At 40.4% G+C, this 22,705-nt stretch overlaps 1 protein-coding gene across 1 annotated transcript in view; it reads right to left on the bottom strand.

Moving 5' to 3' along the window:
- ltbp1 (latent transforming growth factor beta binding protein 1) overlaps positions 1 to 22,705 on the bottom strand; it is a 229,538-nt gene that overhangs the window by 76,805 nt on the left and 130,028 nt on the right. Inside the window, exons 8-9 of the mRNA XM_039783518.1 lie at positions 22,626 to 22,705; positions 6,460 to 6,519 (exon numbers count right to left, since the gene is read on the bottom strand). The exon at positions 22,626 to 22,705 is cut by the window's right edge and continues 23 nt beyond it. Of these exons, the coding sequence (XP_039639452.1) occupies positions 6,460 to 6,519; positions 22,626 to 22,705 (140 nt within the window). The remainder of the gene's footprint in view (positions 1 to 6,459; positions 6,520 to 22,625) is intronic.

The following is a 22,705-nucleotide window of genomic DNA, read 5'->3' as shown; positions in this document are numbered from 1 at the left end:
ATTAGACCATAAGTAGACTCTCCCATCGAAATAGGATTAGTATTGAATAGCAAATCTTCCCTTGTTCTTCCCAAACTCTCATCTACTACATGCCCTCTGCTGGCAGACTTGGCTCTGCTCTGCCTATGTCTGTTCCAACATTTGCAGCGGCTGGTTTGACCATGGAGATGCAAGTGACAGCTAGCTTGACCACAGTATATTTCTGTGAGAAACATTGCTATGCAAATCTTCTCCTAGCTACCACACAAGCTGCTACAGTCTGCATGCTCAGCATTAATAGCACATTGTGAAGCAGACAGGACAGGAACCTGTTCATCTAAATTCAGAGAAAGCAAGGATGAGCGGAGTTGGGCTGATTATAACAAGGCAAGAAATGAAGTTAATAGTGGTCAATACTAAAAAGGCATATTTCAATGAAAAAATTGCTGAATACAGAAATGACTCAGTAAAGTTATGGAAATCCCTTAAAGGAACACGCTGACTTATTGAGACTTTAGCTTATTCACTGTATCCCCCTGAGTTAGATAAGTCCATACATACCCTTCTCATCTCCGTGCGTGCTGTAACGCTGTCTGACGGCCCCAGGGCTAGCTAAGCCTAGCACAGATCCTGCAGGTAACCAGCTCCATCTAGCCTACTGCTCCCAATAAGTGACAAAATAACGCCAACATGTTCCTGTTTACATGTTGTGATCTATATAGTCACAGGGTGTACAAATAACAAGGTCACATGAGACACAGCCATCTTCTAACCGTACACATACTGGGAACTATATTCTCAGAAGGCAAAGCACTGCTACTTCTGCTACTTGGGCGGAGTGATTTGCTCGCAGCACCTGAAGCCCTGTGGTGAGGAGCAGAGAGTTCTCCTGGAGTTCGCTCAGAGATGGAGTAATAGAGTCAACAATTACTAGATAGTAAAAGCATAGTGACCTTGTTATTTGTAAAAGCTGTGACTATACAAATCACAACATAAACAGGAACATGTTGGCGTTATTTTGTCACTTATCAGGAGCAGTAGGCTAGTTGGAACCAGTTACCTCCAGGATCTGTGCTGGGCTTAGCTAGCGCTGGGGCGTCAGACAGAGTTACAACACGCACGGAGATGAGAAGGGTATGTATCAACTTATCTAACTCTGGGGGATACAGTGAATAAGACAAAGTCCCAATAAGTCGGTGTGTTCTTGGCAACAATATTACATCAGAGAAGGAGATAGTGGCAGAGGTTTAAAGGTCCCATGACATGGTGCTCTTTGGATGCTTTCATATAGGCCTTAGTGGTCCCCTAATACTGTATCTGAAGTCTCTTTTATATAGACCTTAGTGGTCCCCTAATACTGTATCTGAAGTCTCTTTTATATAGACCTTAGTGGTCCCCTAATACTGTATCTGAAGTCTCTTTTATATAGACCTTAGTGGTCCTCTAATACTGTATCTGAAGTCTCTTTTATATAGGCCTTAGTGGTCCCCTAATACTGTATCTGAAGTCTCTTTTATATAGACCTTAGTGGTCCCCTAATACTGTATCTGAAGTCTCTTTTATATAGACCTTAGTGGACCCCTAATACTGTATCTGTAGTCTCTTTTACATAGGCCTTAGTGGTCCCCTAATACTGTATCTGAAGTCTCTTTTATATAGACCTTAGTGGTCCCCTAATACTGTATCTGAAGTCTCTTTTATATAGACCTTAGTGGTCCCCTAATACTGAATCTGAAGTCTCTTTCCTGAAATTCAGCCTTGGTGCAGACTTACAGCCACTTGAGCCAGTCCCACAATGAGCTTTCCTTAGGATGTGCCATTTCTGTGTCTGTAGCTATTGAGGAGGAGAGAGGGGGGGCAATGTGGAGGGTGGGGGTGTCGCCTTGACCAACTGCCACTTTGCTCGTTTGAAAGCCATAATGTCTCTGTCTCATGGGTGGGTCAAATTCTCTGGGCGGGCGAAGCAGAGGAATGGGAGGTAACCTTGCTCCTTATGACCTCATAAGGAGAAGATTCCAGATCAGCCCATCTGAGCTTTCATTTTCTCAAAGGCAGAGCAGGATACCCAGGGCTCGGTTTACACCTATCACCATTTCTAGCCACTGGGGGACCATAGGCAGGCTGGGGGAACGCATATTAATGTTAAAAAACCTCGTAAAGTAAAATGTTCATGCCATGGGACCTTTAATAAGTATTTCTCATCTGTTGCCAGGAAGCTTGTGGAAAAGTTAACGGGCCAGACTGGTCAATATGGTGAAAGTCATGTGCATGACCTTTACTCTCAGTTAGGTGTCCAGGCAGGGAGCTTTCTTTTTTTGAAAACTTGTTCTTGAGAAGCTGAAAAGGCTTGATGTACTCATATTGTAAACAGGTCAATAGAACAAGGATACTTTCCCAATGATCTCAAGATTGCCAGAGTAATTCCTCTATATAAGAAAGGGAGTAAACTAGACCCTGGTAATTATAGACCTGTCTCAATTCTTGGTTGTCTGTCAAAGATAATTGAAAAGATAATTTATGAACAGATTGATAATTACTTAAAAATCACAAAACCTACTTTATGAGCTCCAGTCTGGCTTTCGTAAATCACACTCTACAGATTCCTGTTTACTGTTTCTAACTGACTATATGAAAAAGGAGGTAGATAATGGAAACTTCTGTGGCATGGTCATGTTAGACCTACAAAAAGCCTTTGATACAGTCGACCATTGTGTTTTAATGTATAAATCAGTGTTGGTCATCTTACTTTAAAAAAGTAATTAGTTACAGTTACAAATGACTTCTCCCAAAAAGTAATTGAGTTAGTAACTCAAGTTACCACATCGTAAAAGTAATTAGTTACTCAGCAAAGTAACTGTAGCTATGTTTCCATCGACCCGTTTTTATCCGAATTAAGTGATATCATAACGATGATGAATTTATTTGCCGAATAAATAATGAATTGTGATTAAGTTTTAGGTCATTTTATGGTTGCAACCCGCAATAAAACGAAGAAGAAGAAGTTTCAGTTCATTTCCGCCCAGTATTTCCGCTGTGTTTGCAAAACAAAATCAGATGTAAGTGGACAAACGAGAAGACGAGATACTTTTTTAATTTAATTTACCAGAAAAATATAACAGCTATTTTAGATAGCAAAAATCTAAGAAACGCCATCATTTATCAGGAGCTCGCGAAGGAAATGACCAACAGTTACAACAGGGACATTAAACGCTTAACTTGAAAAAGCTTAACGTGGTTTAATGTATCTAAACAACGATCAATCATCACCAGATTTATCATGGTTATATCTTGTCATGAACACTTAAGCCTGTCAAAAAAACTAAATCAAAATCCAACGATTATAGAAGTTATCTCACGTTAATATTTTCTTCATCAGTGGCCGTATTAATATTATTAATATGGCGAGGAAAAAGCTTAACGTGGTTTAATGTACCTAAACAATGATCAATCATCACCAACTTTCTCTCTCATATTTCCCATCATAACCACGGAAAACTGTCAAATAATCTAACCCAAAGTCCAATTATTATGGACGTTATCTGACAAAGCGTTTCTGCTTCAGGGCAGTGGAGCGGCTGGGGGTTGACTCTCCACGGTTCTCAATGGCTTTATAAGTCCTAATGTGAAAAAGCTTAACATGGTTTAATGTACCTAAACAACGATCAATCATCACCAAAAAAATCCTCTTCTATATTGCTCATCATAACCACTTAAAACGGTCAAATCTAACCCAATGTCCAAATATTATGGACGTTATCTGACACATTAACGTGAGATAACTTCTATAATCGTTGGATTTCAATTTAGTTTTTTTGACAGGCTTAAGTGTTCATGACAAGGTATGACCATGATACTGGTGATGACTGATCGTTGTTTAGATATTAAACCATTAAGCTTTTTCACGTTAAGCGTTTTAGAATGTCCCTTACGACAAGCCGTGGGACGTCCTGCGGAGTAAATGGAAGGCGCTCAAACAGCGATACACGGCCTCAAAAAAGAGAGTTGTCTCGCAGCGGTGCCGGAGGGAAAATATAAGGCAAGTTCCACCTTTTTGATGAGCTGGATCATATCCTCAGCCAAAGGTCCATCGGAGCTTAGGCTATAGCTTGGCTTCTAATATTAACAACTACTTTTGTCTAGCAAAACTTTGTTCGCAAAAGTTCGCTTGAATCTTGTGCGATTCAGTTCAGAAATGAATGGAAACACCATAAAATGTCTCAAATCAATTCGATATACCAATTTAATCGCAAAACAGCATGTGACGTCATTACGTGCAGGTTTTTATTCGCTTTAAAGCTGTTGGATGGAAACACACTTTCACCAGCTTTATTCGCATGAGTTTTTTTACCGAACTTCAGATAATTCGATTGACAAGTGGATGGAAACTTAGCTTGTGACGCTGTCTTGTGTTTAGTGGTAGTCAGAGTGTGCAGTGAGACAGCGTGAGCAGGGCATCCGCCCACCCAGCCAATCATCATCACATTTGCAACGGTGTCATCATCCCGACCCCTGTTCTCTCCAGGCGTGTGTAGCCAAAGCCTGACACCTCGCGCTTCATTCAACCAAATAACGCGCCACTTTACATTCTCAGTAATGATAACGGCGTTGCAACAATGGGAAAAGTAATTAATTAGATTACTCAGTTACTGAAAAAATAACGCCGTTATACTTAAACGCCGTTACTCCCAACACTAGTATAAATTGAAAGCCATGGGTTTTAGTGAACTAGCACTGGAATGGGTGGGCTCCTATCTGGAGAATAGAACGCAACTAGTGGACATTGGGGGGAAAATGTCTCAACCAAAACAAATGGATTGTGGGGTACCTCAAGGGAGCGTTTTGGGTCCACTTTTCTTTCTGCTATATATAAATGACCTAAAGTCTGCTTGTTCATGCAGTTTTTTTTTTATATGCAGATGATTCTGTTTCTCACAAGGATAAAAATGTGACTGAAAGCACACTTAGCGCAGAACTTCTAAATGTTAGTATGTGGATGGCTGATAACAGATTATCACTTAATTTAGGGAAAACTGAATCTATATTGTTTGGAACAAAGATAAAGTTAAAGAAAGTCTCATGTTTTTAAGGTCCTAGCTGGAGATACTGTAATTACTGCCAAGGAATCAATCAGTTACCTTGGATGTATGTTAGATTGCCACTTATCTGGAGTAGGCCCAAAAGGTAACCACCAAAGTAAATTAGAGAGTCCGCTTTATAGCCAGAATATCAAGGTTTTTGGATGAAAAAACAAAGCTAATTCTGGCAGGAGCTTTAATTCAGCCTTATTTTGATTATGTGTGTGGCTCATGGTACAATGGTGTCACAGGGAACCTGAAACATAGGCTTCAGACGTCTCAAAATAAATTGATAAGGCTTATTTTAGACCTCCCCATAAGAACTCATCTGGAATCTTCCCAATTTGAAAGGGTGGGATGGTTGACATTTGAGGATCGAGTGTCTCAGATGCAGCTGGGTATGGTACATAACATTGTTTATGGAGATTTTTCCAAATATTTTAGAAATTATTTTAATAGAGTAAATGAAGTTCACAGGTACTCCACTAGGGGTAGCTCAACAGATTTTGTACTTTGTATTTTCTTTATGCCGGAACTACCCTTTGGAACCGGTTACCTGGTACACTCAAGACAGTCAGAAGCATAGGCAATTTTAAACAAGGTTTGAAAGTATGGATTAGGTGCCAATCATAGTCATTATCTATTTGTATTGTTGTTGTTTTTTGTATAACATGGATGAATTTGTTTAATGTATGATGAATGATTGATGTGTGACCTGCTGCCACTTGTCCTCTCTCCTTGCCCTTATAGGGACCACAATGGAAATAAGTCTTTGGGCTTTATTGTGTCATCCCTGACTATTCATGCATTTTATTAATGTATGACACAGAGTACTGTTTCATATTTTATATTTAAGTGGTCAAATAAAATCAATCAATCAATCATCTGAATGGCTGCTCATGGTTACAGATCTCTGTAAGGTTCTGACCATGTCAGCACTCATACCTGGCCACAACCCCCTCCTGCGGGTATTCAGCAGTGTGCAGCACCACACTTTGAACACCACATCAGATGCCAAATTGTTGACTCCTTGAGTCCTGAAAACTATGTTCTAGGCAGCCAAGCTGAATAATCTGTTGGAGAAAGCTAAGCTCCTCTACTGTGCTTCCTTGTAGAAGAGTTGGTGCTGCCCTGCACTGGACTACTTACACTTTGTTCTTCTTAGACTGTCATCAGTAAAGAAATGCCAACGTATAACCCTTTTGTTTGATGAACAGGACAGCTTTTGAAACTTAGCCTCAGCTTGACAATTCAACTGGAATTGTGCTTCTGCAGAGATACACATACATATATTTGTGAACCTACGCAGTGAGCATTGAAAAACTATTGAAACAATTATGTTAATACCAAATATTGTGCCAATCCATGCGGTAAATATTGAGATATTTCGACAAAGAGCTCTTACCTTGGCAATGAGAGCTGTTGATTCTCTTGTAACCCTGAGGACAATCTATCAGAGGAATAGCTGATGAGAGGAGAACGAAAGAAGGAAAAGGGAACACACACGTTAGTCATTGCTTTCTAACATTTGATGAATGGTTAATCCACATAAACAAATACATGACAAACTATTTGGCCATGATTTTCTAAATTATTCCTATATCATCCACACAGTTTTTCTATGACATTTCTCTTGCACTGTGACAGTTGACATTGTTTGTTTGAGAGAGGGGAAGAGGTTTAAATTTTTTTAATCTACATTTTAGTCTTGTTTTTTTACGTCATTGATATTGCATGTTGTCGCATAGTGTTTAATGACGCCGCTGCTGTCTTGTCATCGTCTCATCTTAGTCATGGAAAAAAAAGGTTGTCATAGTTAGCATTTACGAAATGAAAACTGACGGACAGCTAAACAACTCATTCACATTGTCATTTGATACATTATAGGATATTTATGTGTTGTGCATGTGTGTGATTGGTAAATGTATGGATGAAGGCCCCCACTTCCCATGCCTGTGTGCTGGGGCCCAGGGAGGTCTGGCCCAGGCTGGAATGAGATCCGACTGGTAACGCCCCTAAGCGCCATGTCTGGAAAACTATTTGCAATGGTTTAGCTCTCCATCAGGGTGAGCAGTGATATAAACACTAAAGCGGTTTACTGGCCTGAAATCAGATGTTCCTATTTGATGTTCCAACAGAGCGTATTTTTATCATATTATGATGACCAGGTTATATAAATATTATGCTGAAGCGTTTTGTGAAACCTTGAGAGGCTACAGTAGAAGTAGCAAGACGGCGATGAAGAAGACATGTATGTAGCTTCTGTCTATGAAAGCTGTTATTCAACAGAACTGTTCCCAAACTTTCAGTAAGAACAGCCTGCGCGGCATCCTAGTAGCTGACTGGCTGCAGCACTACAGGCCGGGGCAAACTGACAAAATAATTTTTACATAAAGAAAACAACTTCATAATTATGAATTTCTCGAAGACAGCGTTTCACAGAGTTTTATGGTATCCTCTTAACCGTAGTAGCTCATTCTGGGACTTGTCTTGGAAATCAGAGGGTCACCAGTTCAACTCCTGGTTTAGTTATAATAATAATAATAATTTATTATAATAATAATAATAATAATAATAATAATAATAATAATATTTCTATTTCACTTTTCTTAACAAGGTTACAACGTGCTTTCCAGAAAAACTTGTATGTAACGTTTTGAAACTTCTCCTAGAGGACTCAACAAATCCTTCTCAAATTGGGTCAGCAGCATGTCAAGACTTTCATGATGCCAAATTACAAAGCTCTTGTGTTTTCATAGAACAGCGTGGGCGTGGCAGCCAATTTGTGTGTTTCGCCATAACAGAGGAAGCTGTTGTAACTTTACTTTACATTGTCCAATCTGCCTGAAACTTCACAAGCATGATAAGAGTCCAGACCTAGAGACATCTAAACTCCCATATTGAGTCATGGTCATAGCGCCACCTGCTGACAACAGAAAGTCAGCCTTATGTGACAAACATCATAGACTTACATGACGTTTTCATGGTGTGTTCTATACATGATACACAGCATCATGACATATAATTAGTGTGTGTTCTCTAACGCCACATAGTGGACAGAGGAAATGTTACAGACAACCGTCATCCCCGCCAGTACCCCAAACATGCTGGGAGGGGCCAGGGTTCGTCACTGCTTGCAATAAGTTTAGGTCAATGATACTACTAACACAGGTGACATGACCTTTGTTGTATTTTAATAATCTGCTCTGGAAATATATATATATATATATATATATATATATATATATACACAGAGGTGTCAAGTAACGAAGTACAAATACTTTGTTACCTTACTTAAGTAGAAATTTTGGGTATCTATACTTTACGGGAGTAATTATTTTACAGCATACTTTTTACTTCTACTCCTTACATTTTCACGCAATTATCTGTACTTTCTACTCCTTACATTTTAAAAATAGCCTCGTTACTCACATTTCAGTTCGGCTTGTTTTCATTCCGGCTTGTCATTGTTCAAAAACAAAAAAAAACTAAAAAAACTATCTCCATCCGGAGAGAGAATGTGACTGTGGTTGGGATGAGAAGTATAAACATATACCATTCCGACACCCTATTGGTTTTGTGCGACAATGAATAATCGCACCTGCACAGACCGGTGCACGAACACGGCAATCCGGTGCCTTAACGACCGTTATCTACCGGACCGAATAGCAACGCGGATTTCGTTGCCTTATTTAGGTGCCACTTAAATGACTGCGCTTCTCTCTGATGTCTCAAACGGACGTTAGAGGGAACTGAAACATCGCCGCACGGGACGCTAGTTAACACTACAGTTGGCAGCAGGTAACGCAGTCTAGCTGCTAGCAGCTGGAGTGAACACGGTTAAAATGCTGAGAGCTAAACGGTGTAAAAGTGTGTCTGTATTTCACTGGAGAGGATTCTAACACCAGACTGTAGCTGCCCTTGTCTGAAAAACACAGAAGAGATGTCACCTTTTTCAGCCCTTCTGAGTTTGCAGGTATGATTTTAATATAACCTTAGCTATTATAGTCATTATGGCCTTTAGAAAAATGTTTTTTGTGGAAGTGGGGTTTTGTCCCCACGTTTTGGGGTTAAGCTTTTGTCCTTAATGGCATTACATCAGGGGTCTTCAATGTTTTTTAAGCCAAGGACCCCTTAACTTAAAGTGTGATCGAGCAGGGACCCCCTACTACATATTGTATGAAATTAAGTTGCATATTAAACTGGGCCTACAATAACTGTTAGGGCAACCTGAAGCCTTCTTACATACCCTTTTTTCATAAGCTATTAAAATATGAATTGTTGGCATGATTTTATAAATCATATTTGAATGTTACATATGTGGCACAGTAAATCTAGGATTAACTGTATCTGTGGGCTGATATCTTAGTGACTACCTAACCTATAGGCCAGTAAGCCTATCATCAGTGGGAATTTATATTTGCTAATAATATATTGGAATTATGTTAAGGCATTTTCATTTTTTTTTCTTTTTAAAGACTCAAAAATTTACAATAATTTGGAGGCCCCCCTGCAATGACTCTGAGGACCTCCTGTTGAAGATCTCTGCCTTACATTACTTTTACTTTTATACTTTAAGTAGTTTTGAAACCAGTACTTTTACACTTTTACTTAAGTAAAAAGCTTGAGTTGATACTTCAACTTCTACAAAAGTATTTTCAAACCCTAGTATCTATACTTCTACTTGAGTAATGAATGTGAATACTTTTGACACCTCTGTATGTATGTATGCATGTATATATATATATATATATATATATATATATATATATATATATACACTTTTTTATAGTATATATACATAGTGAAATAACTGAAAACATGTCTTATATTTTAGATTCCCCAAAGTAGCCACCCTTTGCTTTTTTTGATAACTCTGCAAACCCTTTGGTGTTCTCTCAATGAGCTTCATGAGGTAGTCACCTGAAATGGTTTTCACTTCACAGGTATGCTTTGTCAGGGTTAATTAGTGGAATTTTTTCCCCTTATTAATAAAAAAGCAAAGGGTGGCTACTTTGAAGAATCTAAAATATAAGACATGTTTTCAGTTATTTCACACTTTTTTGTTAAGTACATAATTCCATATGTGTTCATTCATAGTTTTGATGCCTTCAGTGACAATCTACAATGTAAATAGTCATGAAAATAAAAAGGAAACGCATTGAATGAGAAGGTGTGTCCAAACTTTTGGCCTGTACTGTATATGTGTGTGTAAAGCCAATGAAGCTTGTTGAAAAAACATGAATTGAATTAGGATAGAAGGCAGGAAATAAATAAAAAGAACACTGGGATTCCCATTTTAATGTTGAGATATAAAAAGAAGCAATCATGTTTGCTTCACCCATCAGCTGCATGAGCATCAGTTTTATCTCACTCAACTAGAAACCACATCCAGTCAGCTTCATAAACTAAAACCTGAACAATCTAAATACTTAAAATATGACAATACTAAAAACAAATGAACAATCAAAAAGCTGCTCAGACAGCCTGTAATGGCAAAATTACATTTAAGCATAATTCCTTATATTTTTATGTTTTATTTCTACTTGGTTTTTCTTACAATGCTGAAAGAGAGTTTATCTCATTCCCACATGTATATTCTGATTCTAACTAAGTGAGAATCAGAAAGTCTGGAACATAATGTGAGCACTGTCTGTCTGAACAGATAGGGGCTACAAGGTCACCCTAAGACTATCTCTAGTTTTCCCATGCCAGTTTGAGATGTAACTGGGGGGGGTGAAAGTCGTACAGGGAGGAGGAGGCGAAATGGCACCGAGATGTCTCTTGTGTTTTTCGATTGTCATCATGTGTATCAGATTGCATGTAAAAACTGTAGCGTCATAATTAGCCAAGCGCGTGTGTGCTGTCACTCTGAAGATGCATATAAGCCTAGTGTTCTGCTCACTCATTTGAGGAACTGACTCCACACGGGGCTGCTGTGCCTTTTGTGAAATCATGTTGCTCCTGCATTTGCAAATATATTTTTAATAAAATACAAAAACCTAAATTGGTTTAGTCTCCTACTGTATTATTTGTTTCACTTTACTAAACTTTGAAAACGTTACCCCTGCTGCAAAGGAAACTTCCACTACAAGCCAGTAGCTCACAATAAACCACCGACTGAGAAGTCAACGCTTGAGAAAATCTCTGCTGTAATGCTGGACAAAGGCACCAGTGGGGAGGTGGTACCCAAATACCTGAAAGCAGATTGATATTCTGCTCAACAGGAAACAACAAGGCAATGTTTGTTTGACCCATAAAGCCAATTTATTCACCAGCCACCAGTGTCTCCATGGCACAATGGACTGTTTCACACTTCACTGTAAAGCAGAAAACAAATCTCAACTCATGGCCCTGCCATTCCTGAGGAGAACAGGGGGAATGACTAATCTCTGGCTTTGTAATGACTCCAACTGGAACATGTGAATAGGAAGGCTGAAATTGCCTTCTCTCATGGTGTTTATGAGCCATGTGGGCTAGAAGCTGGCATAAGTGACTACTGCCACACAGGGTTAGTCATGTCGAAATCCATATTCTGACCAACAGTGTGAACTTGCTCTGAACCTAACTCAAGGTCAAGGTAACTTTATTAATACCCAAAGGTAGATTTGGCTTACAGTGGGAGTTGAGTGGGTCAGCCTCCTTTTACACACACACACACACACACACACACACACACACACACACACACACACACACACACACACACACACACACACACACACACACACACACACACACACACACACAATCAACAGCAGACTGTAGGATGTAATGTGACAAAGGAGACATCATTGCTCATTTCTAATAAAATACAATAAATCAATAGTTCCACAGACACAAAGAAAAATATAAAAATAAATTAATTAATAAAAATAAATAAGGCAGCAGACTGTACTGCTACTACTTATTTAATATACGTATAGCCGCTGGGACAGAGCTGTTTCTGCATCGCTTAGTTTTACAAGCCGGTACTGTATACCTGCGTCCCGACGGTAGGAGCTGTAATTCACTATGTAATGGGTGGAAGTGGTCTTTCAAAATAGTTCCAGCTATCCTTTGTAACTGTTTAGAATACAGGGATTCTGTGTTGAGCTGTGGCTTTCCTATCAGCTTACTGGACTACTTCACAATTTGATTCAAACGATTCCTATTTTTAAGAGACAAGTTCCCAAACCATAACACCAGGCAAAAAGACAAAGCGGATTCAATAAAAGCATGATAAAATAGGGTCATCAAGGTCCTGTCAATATGGAAGGAGGACAGTTTTCTCAGGCAAAACAATCACTGGTTTACTTTTTTATACACAGTGTCACAGTTTGCCTCAAAAGTCAGTTTGCTGTCAATGGTCGTTAAGATATTTGTAGGTTTGAACACACTCCACTATTTGACCCTTTATGGTGGAGACTTCTTGCGTCTGGTGGAGCTTTCGAAAATCAATAAGCTTGTCTTTTGTTTTGGAGATATCCATCTGGAGGAAGGATTTTTCACACCATTCAACAAAGTCCTGGATGACTGGCCCATGGCCTGTTTCATGGTCTTGCAGCAGACTAACAATTACAGAATAATCTGCATACTTTAAAATAGTTCTACTCTCTATTACTGTGACATATATTCATGTACAGGAAGAACAAGAGAGGGGACAGCACACATCCTTGTGGGGAGCCAGTGGAGGAGCATACCGAATCCAGCCAACAATATTATGACTTAGATCAAATTGTTCTAAAAGTCTCTGTTAAAATGTGGGGTTGAATTGTATTAAATGCGGATGAAAAATCAATAAATAAAAGCCTGGCATGTGTTCCCCTTCCTTCCAGATGTTTAAGAAGCAAATTCATTAAAGTGACTGAGGTGTCATTGACTCCCCTGAGTGGCCTATAGGCAAACTGCATTGGATCCAAAACATACTCAGTTTTCTTTAAAGGGGTGATAGAATGATTATATGTGGTATTTCACACTGTTCCTTAAGGTCTCCTAATAGGATATGTAACATTGGTTGGGCTGAAAATGTCCCAGGTGCTATTTTTTTGGCCCTTATGCATCCCTGTGTAATGGCTCTATTTAGAACGAGAGCTTTTCTTCCAAATATGTTATGCTCATGAATATTTAGATGAGCTGTGCACTGACTGGTTGAGGAACCACTCACACATACATTGGAGACGATACAGCAGGTCTCATATTTCAGACACGCACACACGCGCACACACACACACACACACACACACACACACACACACACACACACACAGCTGCCCGGCGCACAGCGCACACACACAAACACAGACAGACACAGAGCTGCGCACACACACACAGACACACTGTCTGTTACATGCCCAGACATGCCCGGGCGCGACCCGCGGTGGCTAAAACAGCTGAGTCAAAATGCAGTTTCGACACTTTCATTAGAACTAGTGTTGTTGTAACGTTACCCTTAGGGCATAAAAAAACCTCCACCAAAGAATCACAACTCACCTTGTAGCTAGTAAGCGTGGGGAGCGGAGAGTGAACCCCTGCAAACATGTCCTCTGCCAGTGCCTCTACGGCGCTGCGTTAGATCCACAACTCCTGCTCCATTTACTCGTTCTAAACCCTTCTCTCTGGGCCAGTAGTATATTCCGTTGTACAGTCTGGAACACTGCATTTATGATCGTGGTTCATTTTCAATATCCTTGAAAAACTTCCAAACTTTCTTCTTTCTAAAGTACAAAGCGCAGCTCGTGTGTGAGATCCTGACAGAGCTCCAGCTCAGCGGGTCTGTGAAGGGGGAGAGGCCGACAGGGAAGGCAGCAAACCCGGCCAGCAGCCACCACCTGTCCCGGCAGATTGTGGAGCCGACACTGTCTTACCAAATTTGCAATTAGCCATCCATTTTAGTAAAACGGCCCATATTTGAGCTTTACATTAGAGGTGTTGAATTTAATCAAATAATCGATGCATTGCATCACGGACACGGACGATGCTGCATCGATGCAGTGGCCCACCATAATCGATTATAACGCAATGATGTTGCTCGTTAATTTTCCGGCCGCGGCATTAACATTTAAATGAAAAATAGCATTCTCAGTAGCCTAGCTAGCCCGTTTCTCTCACACACACACACACACACACACACACACACACACACACACACACACAGAGACAGACAGAGACAGGCAGACACACAAACAAACAGAGACACGGAGAGCGGAGAGGGAGCATATCGAGAAGAGGAAAGAAAACACTGAGAAACATCGAGAGACACTAGAATATTTAGCTTGGAAACGATCTAAGTGGAATAACGAAGCTGAAGAGGTGTAGCTACACTATGGCACTTTTCCTGTGTAACAGCAGTGGTTTAGAACAAACGTGCTGGTGTGCCTGGCTAAAGTTGTAGCTAACTGACTAGCTAGCTAGCTAAAGTTGGAGTTAACGGCTGAGTGGCTGGTTCAGAGGACGCTGATTTTGGACCGGAGAGGACGACAGCGTGTTTTCCTGCTGAAGAGGACTTTGCCGTAGCTGGTGACTGTTTTTCGTGTTTGAGCTGTGTTTCTTGGACTAACAACTAACTGTAAATTGGATTTATATGCGTTTGCTTCACTGAAGATAACGTCCTGCTGGCTGCTGCACGTCCACATGAGCAGACGCAACTTTCTTTCTTTTTTTCTCGCGCCGTGTGTTGGTGTGTAGGTGTGGGTGGGTGGGTGTTAACACAGTGGTTTAATAGGGTTTGAGTAAGTTTTACATTGAAACTGCTGTAAGGAGGAATCATTTTGTGTAGCTGGAGTATTTAAAGTGGAAATTGATAGAGAAACTGGTAAAGGGGTAGTTGTGTGTAATATCATTTGAAGAAATATTGCAGTTAGCATATTTGATTTGGGTTATGTTTTTTTTTGTTATTCAATCTAACGGCTAAATGTTATTTATACATTTAAGTTATTGTTCAGTAAGCAGTACCTTTTTTGTTAAAGAGTTGTCTGGGGTCAGTTATTCCAATACAGCACACTAGATTTGCTGGCTAAAAGTAGGGTGTTATATGACTAATCCAAAATAGGTAAACCTTCGTGGTAGCTACCTTCTATAGCAATTAACCCAAACACTTCCATTCCAGTCTAAAGTTACTTATTGCAGCTTGGGCATTGCACTTGACAATGCAAGTTTGTCAAGTCAAATATCCTATATGGCTTTAATAGAAAAATGTATTTTGAAGCATCGTGATGCATCGTGATGCATCGTGATGCATCGAGATATTGAATCGAAGACCTGATAATCGTAATCGAATCGGGAGATCAGTGAAGATTCACACCTCTACTTTACATAGTTGATTTCTCGCATAAAAAAGTCTCAAAAGTGAATTTATTAATGGAATAGCAGAGATCTGCGCGACCTAGATTCAGAAGACTAGCTGACCTCAGGTCAGTGGTGTAGCCTATATAAATGTTGGGGCGTGACAAAGAGAGAGACTAGAGCCAAATAAGGAGGAGCCACCTAGTTGACGTCAACTCGGTGGTTAGTTGAGATTCGCCCGTTTTCAGAGGTAGTTTCAAATTTGCAGAGGAAAGAGGTGTCAATGGGATTTTGAGGTTCTATGTATGTCCTATTTACCCTTCAAACTGTCATTTTTCAACTATGACAAGGTCAAATTGGTTTTGCATTCTATCACCCCTTTAAAATTTGAGACCTCACCAGATTCTCAAAAATTTTCATAACAAGTGATGTAAGTGCAATTGGTCTAAAATCATTTTGGGGCAGTTTATCTTGGGAACAGGGACAACCACAGCATCCTTCCAGCATTTAGGGATATGCTGAGTCTGTAAGGACTTATTAAAAATATAGTGAAAGACTGGACAAAGTTCGCACAGGATTTGAGTAATTGACCACAGATGTTGTCAGGTCCGTAACTCTTATTTGTCCTTATGCAAAGGAAGGCCTTTTCAATTCTTTTTATTCAATATAAAAAATTACTGATTGTCTTTAAGTTTGTGACTCGCTTCCTGTATTTCTTTGCTAAAGTTAAAAGTATCAAACCGAGAATAAAACCAATTTAGAGCATTCGAAATCTGAGTCGAAGCCGTCTAAAGTGACAGTACTATGGCTTTTTGGTTTACTGAGGCCTGCAATGGCTTTCATACTTGACCAGGCGGAGCCAAAGTTATTTGAAGCCATCTCGTTTTCCAATTTTAATTTATAGTTGTGTTTTGCTCTCAAAATCTCTAGTCTCAATTCCTTAGTGGCTATTTGCAACTCAGAGGCTGCTCCATGTTTAAAGGCACCGTCACCACATTTAAGAGTAAACTCTCCTCTTCGATAAAGCTTATAGTTAGGGAGTGAGGAGTTGCAGCGTTCGCCTAGACCGGCGGGGGAGGGTTTATAGCTATAGACATGGCACCCCTTCTCTTCTCTGCTTCTCTTCATAGTCGTCATAGTCGTCATCTTCCATATAATCAATGATATAATCAAAGTAGAGGGAGACAGGCCAGTACAGCCCGATCCGGATGGGGAGAGTTCTAGCCCGACCAGGCTCCTCTCCTTACCCTGTCTCTCTTAATTATGCTGTTATAGTTTTAGACTGCCGGGGGACTTCCTTTGACACACTGAGATTCTCCCTACTCTCTTTTTCCATCTGTGTGCTTTCATGTTCCAAAAATGCTTGTTACTAACCTAGCTCTGGGGAGCTTATTCCCCGGAATCCATATGTATTCTTTTTGCCCAGAATGTTTCCTTGGATTAGGGAGGCCCCTAAATCATGGTTGCAGCCTGTCGCCGTGGTCCTGCTGCACGCCCTGCTATGCCCTGTTACACCTGCTATGCTCTGCAGTGCCCTGCTATGTCCTGCTGCGTCCTACTACGCCCTGCTACATCCTGCTACGCCCTGCAGTGCTCTGCTATGTCCTGTGACGCCCTGCTATACCCTGCTACGTCCTGTAATGCCCTGCAGTGCCCTGCTATACCATGAACTACTAAAACTACCATTTCTAGTCACTGATCCATTATCTTTATTGTGAGTATTATTGCCACTGTTCATCACACAACCAACCGGCACCGTCAGACACCGCCTACCAAGAGCCTGGGTCTGTCCGAGGTTTCTTCCTGTGGGGGAGTTTTTCCTCACCACTGTCGCACTGAATGCTTGCTCTTGGGGAATTACTGGAATTGTTGGGTCTTTGTAAATTATAGAGTGTGGTCTAGACCTACTCTATCTTTAAAGTGTCTTGAGATAACTCTTGTTATGAATAGATACTATAAATAAAATTGAATTGAATTTCTTAGCCTGTATGCCAGATTTAACAGTTTATTATTAGGGTACATTTTGACCCGCTTACATTTTATGATCATATCCCTGCAGAAGGCAGCATAAGAACATGTGACATCAGCAAGTTCATCCAAATCATCACCACATGATTCGATAAACTTATTCCAGTCAGTGCAGTCATAACAGTCCTGCAGGCACTGCGTGGACTCCGCTGTCCAGACTTTGATGTCTTTGGTCTGGACTTTTCCCCTCTTTAGAAGAGTTCTGTATGTGGGCAGAAGGTGCACGTAGTTGTGATCTCCAGAGCCCAGGGGGGGGTAAAGGGCATGATTTATAAGCCTCCTTTACTGAACTAAAGCACAGATCCAAAAGTGTATCCCGCCTTGTCTGACAGGATACGTATTAATAGAATTATGGAAGTGTCATTTTGAGGGAAGCGTGGTTAAAATCACCCAATATAAAGTTCGGGGCGTCAGGCGAAATTGACTGTAGCTTTTGCACTACATCGAAAATTTTGCACGCAGTTGGGGGAACTCGCGGGGCAGGTAGAAAGGACGCAAAGACACTGATAAGAGTTCCACATCTGGAGTATACACTCTCTGACAGTAACAGAGTTGCAGTATCTTTGGTTCACATACAAGCATGCCCCTCCTCCCTGGATTTTCTTTGTCACCTCTGCGTTCCGATCTAGACGGTGCGGTGCGCCGAAGCCCTCAATCTGCAGGTCGGAATCTAAGTTGCACCTGTTGAGCCACGTCTCCGTGAACGCCACGTAGCAGTCTTTAAAATCCTTTTGAAAACAGGCAGACATTCTCCTGGAGTTCATCCATTTTATTCCTTAGAGACTGAACGTTCCCCAGGATCATCGAAGGCAGCGGAGTCTGCTTGAGCCGGAGTTTACTCAGCCGTAATCGGACGCCACCTCGCTTTCCTCGCTTTCCCCGCTTCCGTCTCCGTCTACTTGTCTCCCTTGTTCCGCCATAAGTTTTATTACAGTCTCTTAGGATGAGGTCTGGTAGCTGCAGCGTGATGTCTGACACGCCAGCTGGCCTCACAAGGTTAAGTTGCAGCAGCTCATTTCTGCTGTATTGCCTCCTGGCTACGCTGGCAGTGTTGACTTCCCAGATTAGCAGGAGGACTAGCAGGAGTGATAGCGCAAGACAATAGAAGTCCATTTTCGATAACAGTAAAGAGCACCTTGTACCTCTGAATCATGTCAAAACAGCCATGAAGACACAAACAAACAGAAGTAGTAGTACCACGAGAAGATGCCAATCTCTCAAACCAAACTCACTCCAGCTTCTCACTGTCAGTCGCAGCATACGCACTGTGCCCAAGGATCGCAATTTTATACTCCTCTCCGAATGAGTGGTAGTTATAAGAATATACATATACATAGGAATTCATATTGTCACACCTCTACAGTGCCTCACAAACCTATCTCTGTCCTCTCTATGCAAGTAGATCTCTGTTATGAGTGTAAACTGCATAAATAACTCACCAATATCACAGACCTCAGGTTCAGTTTACTGGTCATGAGGAGTACTCCCCAGCCTGGAGGTGTAAAGTTGTAAAGACACCAGAATTTCCAATGAAGAGAGAATGTAAGGATGTAGGATGTGCATACTAGGGACTAACTGCATCATCAATCTGAACCAATACTTGTGGCTCTAATGACTTTCCCAACCAATGGAAGAGCAATAATAAAGCGTAATCTTAGCTTAGCTTTTTTTGATAACTCTGCAAACCCTTGGTGTTCTCTCAATGAGCTTCATGAGGTAGTCACCTGAAATGGTTTTCACTTCACAGGTGTGCTTTGTCAGGGTTAATTTGTGTAATTGTATCCCTTAATAAAAAAGGAAAGGGTGGCTACTTTGAAGAATCTAAAATATAAGACATGTTTTCAGTTATTTCACACTTTTTTGTTAAGTACATAATTCCATGTGTTCATTCATAGTTTTGATGTCTTTAGTGAGAATCTACAATGTAAAGAGTCATGAAAATAAAAAGGAAACGCATTGACTGAGAAGGTGTGTCCAAACTTTTGGCCTGTACTGTATATAAAAAATATTTTGGGATCTACCGCAGACCATGGTTAAACGCCAAGCAGCATTCACCCCCGCACGGAACCTATTAAGGGACAAACCGGGAGTGAGATTCGGGCTTCTCTACCCCACTAAATTGAGGATAACACACAACGGGACAGAAGCAGTGTTTACCGACCCAGAGGAGGCTTGTCGATATGCGGAGCAGCACTTCGGATCCTCAGGCATCTCAACTGGATGGCGACAACTGGCTGTGACTGTAAGCTCCAACTATCGATAATTGACATCTGTTAAGAGTTGTAAGGTAACTCATGGGCTTTTGGACATGCAGTAAATGGGAGCCTTTGTGGATGTGTATGGCTCTCATGTACATTAAATCCCTCTTTTATTAGTTAAGTTTGCCTAATACCAGCCCCTCCCCCTCTGTAACTATTTTGTTCTCTGTTTATAATCTCTTTAATAACGAGGATGGAGACAGCCTCATTTCTTTTTTGTTGCTTAGCTTGGAGGGTTAGGCTGCATACATACTGTGTGTAAAGTATGTACAAGTCTGACTTTGTTTTTTCCTTATAGACCTTTTTCAAAGCAGACATGTTGACATGTCATAGTAGGAAAAGCACAGGTGTGTTCAAAATTATTACTGATGGCTGCTTTCCACTTAGGAGAGGCCCTGGTATTGTGCATGCTGACTGGATGGAATTGAGCCATCGTTAAGGTTATCAATTTCAGCTGTGCTTTTCCTTCTATGACAAGTCAAAATGTGTGCTGTGAAAAACGGCTATTCTATAAGCTGCTGAGCTACTGATTAGGTTAGGTATAAGGAAGTTAATGATTAAGATCTCGGGTTATGGAGGTTGCACATATGTTATTATTTTGTTAGGTGTGTATGCAGGGGCTTTTCTCCCACCAGTTCAGGTAGTTCAGAAAGTTAGGATGATAAGTGCTTTTTGTGTAATGTTAGAATAGGGGTGGGACGGGTGGAAGCACTGCTGAACTCAGGACTGTGATGAGTTAGTGAAGAGGAAAAGGAAGCCAAATAAGATCATAACAAAATATCATCTCAATGCAGGATACGTTCGATAAAGACAAAAACAGAAGAGAGGTGACCTTTTGTACCTGGAATGTGAATGGGGTTAACGAACCAGTTAAAAGGGGCAAGGTTCTCTCTAACTTAAAAGCACTTAAAGCTGATGTGATCTTCTTGCAAGAAACTCATCTGAAAAATGATGCTCATAATAAACTTCAATGTAGATGGATAAGCCAAATATTCCACTCTACGTTTTCTACAAAGGCAAGGGGGGCGGCCATATTGATCCGATAAATTAAAATCTCCACCGATAAGATGTGTGGTGGACATGTCTGGGATTAAACCTAATACCTTTCTAAAGAATTCTGGACAGTCGTGATTCGGGCCATATATATTTAATAGTGTTATTGGGATTGAGTGCATTTCCCCCATGACCATAACAGTTATTAAACTATTCGGCACCTTCGCTGGATACAGGATCAATTGGGGTAAAAGCGAACTGATGCCCTTAAAGCTAGAAGATTATAATTGGCTCAGGTCCCTCCCTTTTAAGATAACATCAGAAATTACTAGTCATTACTAAAAAATTAAGCTCTATATTCAAAGAAAATGTTCTTCTCCTTTTAGACAAACTCAAAAATAGAATTCAGTTCTGGTTGACTCTTCCATTATCCCTAGTGGGCAGGGTGAATACAATTAAGATGTTTTTTCTCCCACAACTACTTTGCCTCCTCCAACACATACCAATATTTCTCTGAAAGTCATACTTTAAAAAGTTAGACTCAATAGTTCTTCCCTTTGTCTGGAATTATAAATCCCATAGAATAAAAAAAGAACATTTGTGTAAGTCCAGATCACATGGAGTACTTGCACTTCCAAATTTTATAAATTATTATTGGGCTACATCTATCCGTTCCATTGCATCAGTGTTAGATTATACTGCTTTGTTGTCGAATGGGCTGGAGATTGAGCGAGAGGACTATCTGCCATACTCAATCGGTGCTGTAATTTTATCTCCGATTCCTCTTAACAGAACATGTTACAAGCACAACCCGGTAATACATGACACAATAAAGACTTGGAAACAGATATCAAAGAACTTAAAACTCAGAGCGATCTCTCCCTGGTTGCCAATAGCAGCAAACCCTTCCTTCCCTCCTTCTTGTCTAGACACGACCTTTGATATGTGGAAAGATCTCTGTGTTCGTAACGTAGGGGACTTATATATAGAAGGATCATTTGCATCTTTTCATCAGCTACAACAAAAATATGGTTTACCCAAACACCATTTATTCAGATTCTTTCAAGTAAGAAATTATGTAAGAACACATCTTCCTCAGTTTGAGAAAGAAGGGCCAGATAAGCTGGATGACTGCGTAGGTGAGTTACGGAGGTCAGATCACAATATATATAATAATATGATAAGTTTTAAGAGATAAGCCGACCAAATACTGCCACTGTTAAAGCGGATTAGGAAAAGAAGTTGGGTACAAACCTACAAAATGACCTATGGGATGAGAGTTTAGCATATATCCGCAAGTGCACGTCATTGTCTAATACAGTTTAAAATCCTACATAGGCTACATTATTCCAAAGAAAGACTTCATAGGATCTTCCCTGAGCTCTCTCCTCTGTGTGAAAAATGTGACACTCATGTTGCCGATTTACTTCATAGTTATGTTCTCTGTTGCAAAATACAAGGTTACTGGACTGATATCTTTAGTTTCATGTCCAAGGTGTTAAATATTCAAATTGTCACAGATGCAGTTTTAGTAATCTTAGGGATATCCAATGAAGCAAAGAGACTGATACTGGCGCAACAGCACTTCTTGGTATATGGAATTCTCACTGCAAAGAAGTGTATCCTCTTATTCTGGAAAAAGAAAGAGGGACAAACACTGAAGATATGGCTCATGAAGATGATGGACACACTCCACCGTGAGAGGATCCGGTTCATCCTTAAGGAGAAACTGAAAGACTTTTAGAACATTTATCAACCTTTGGAATCTTATCTTACAGGACAAGCAGTATCCTGATCGCAGTCCGGGGTGGGTTATTGCGGGTAGGTATTAGGGCCTCTCATTTGTTAGTTTTTTTTTTTATTTAGTTTTTTATTTAGTTTTTTATCCGTATTTCCATTCCTTATTTTTGTTTGTATACTGTAAAAAAGAAGCACTGTAATAACAATTTTGTAACTTGATTTTTTAAATTAAGCTTCATAATAAAAATATTTGAAACAGAAACCCAGAGCCAATAACAGTGGTACTTACATTGTTTCTTTGGACACTTCTGGCATTTGTGGAAACCCCAGGACGTCCCGATGGTCCCACAGCACTGCTCCTGCTTAATG

This window comes from Perca fluviatilis, chromosome 19 (assembly GCF_010015445.1).
Source record: "Perca fluviatilis chromosome 19, GENO_Pfluv_1.0, whole genome shotgun sequence".
NCBI lineage: Eukaryota > Metazoa > Chordata > Actinopteri > Perciformes > Percidae > Perca > Perca fluviatilis.
The sequence above is the reverse complement of the archived record's forward strand: the minus strand, read 5'-3'. Positions and strand labels throughout refer to the sequence as shown.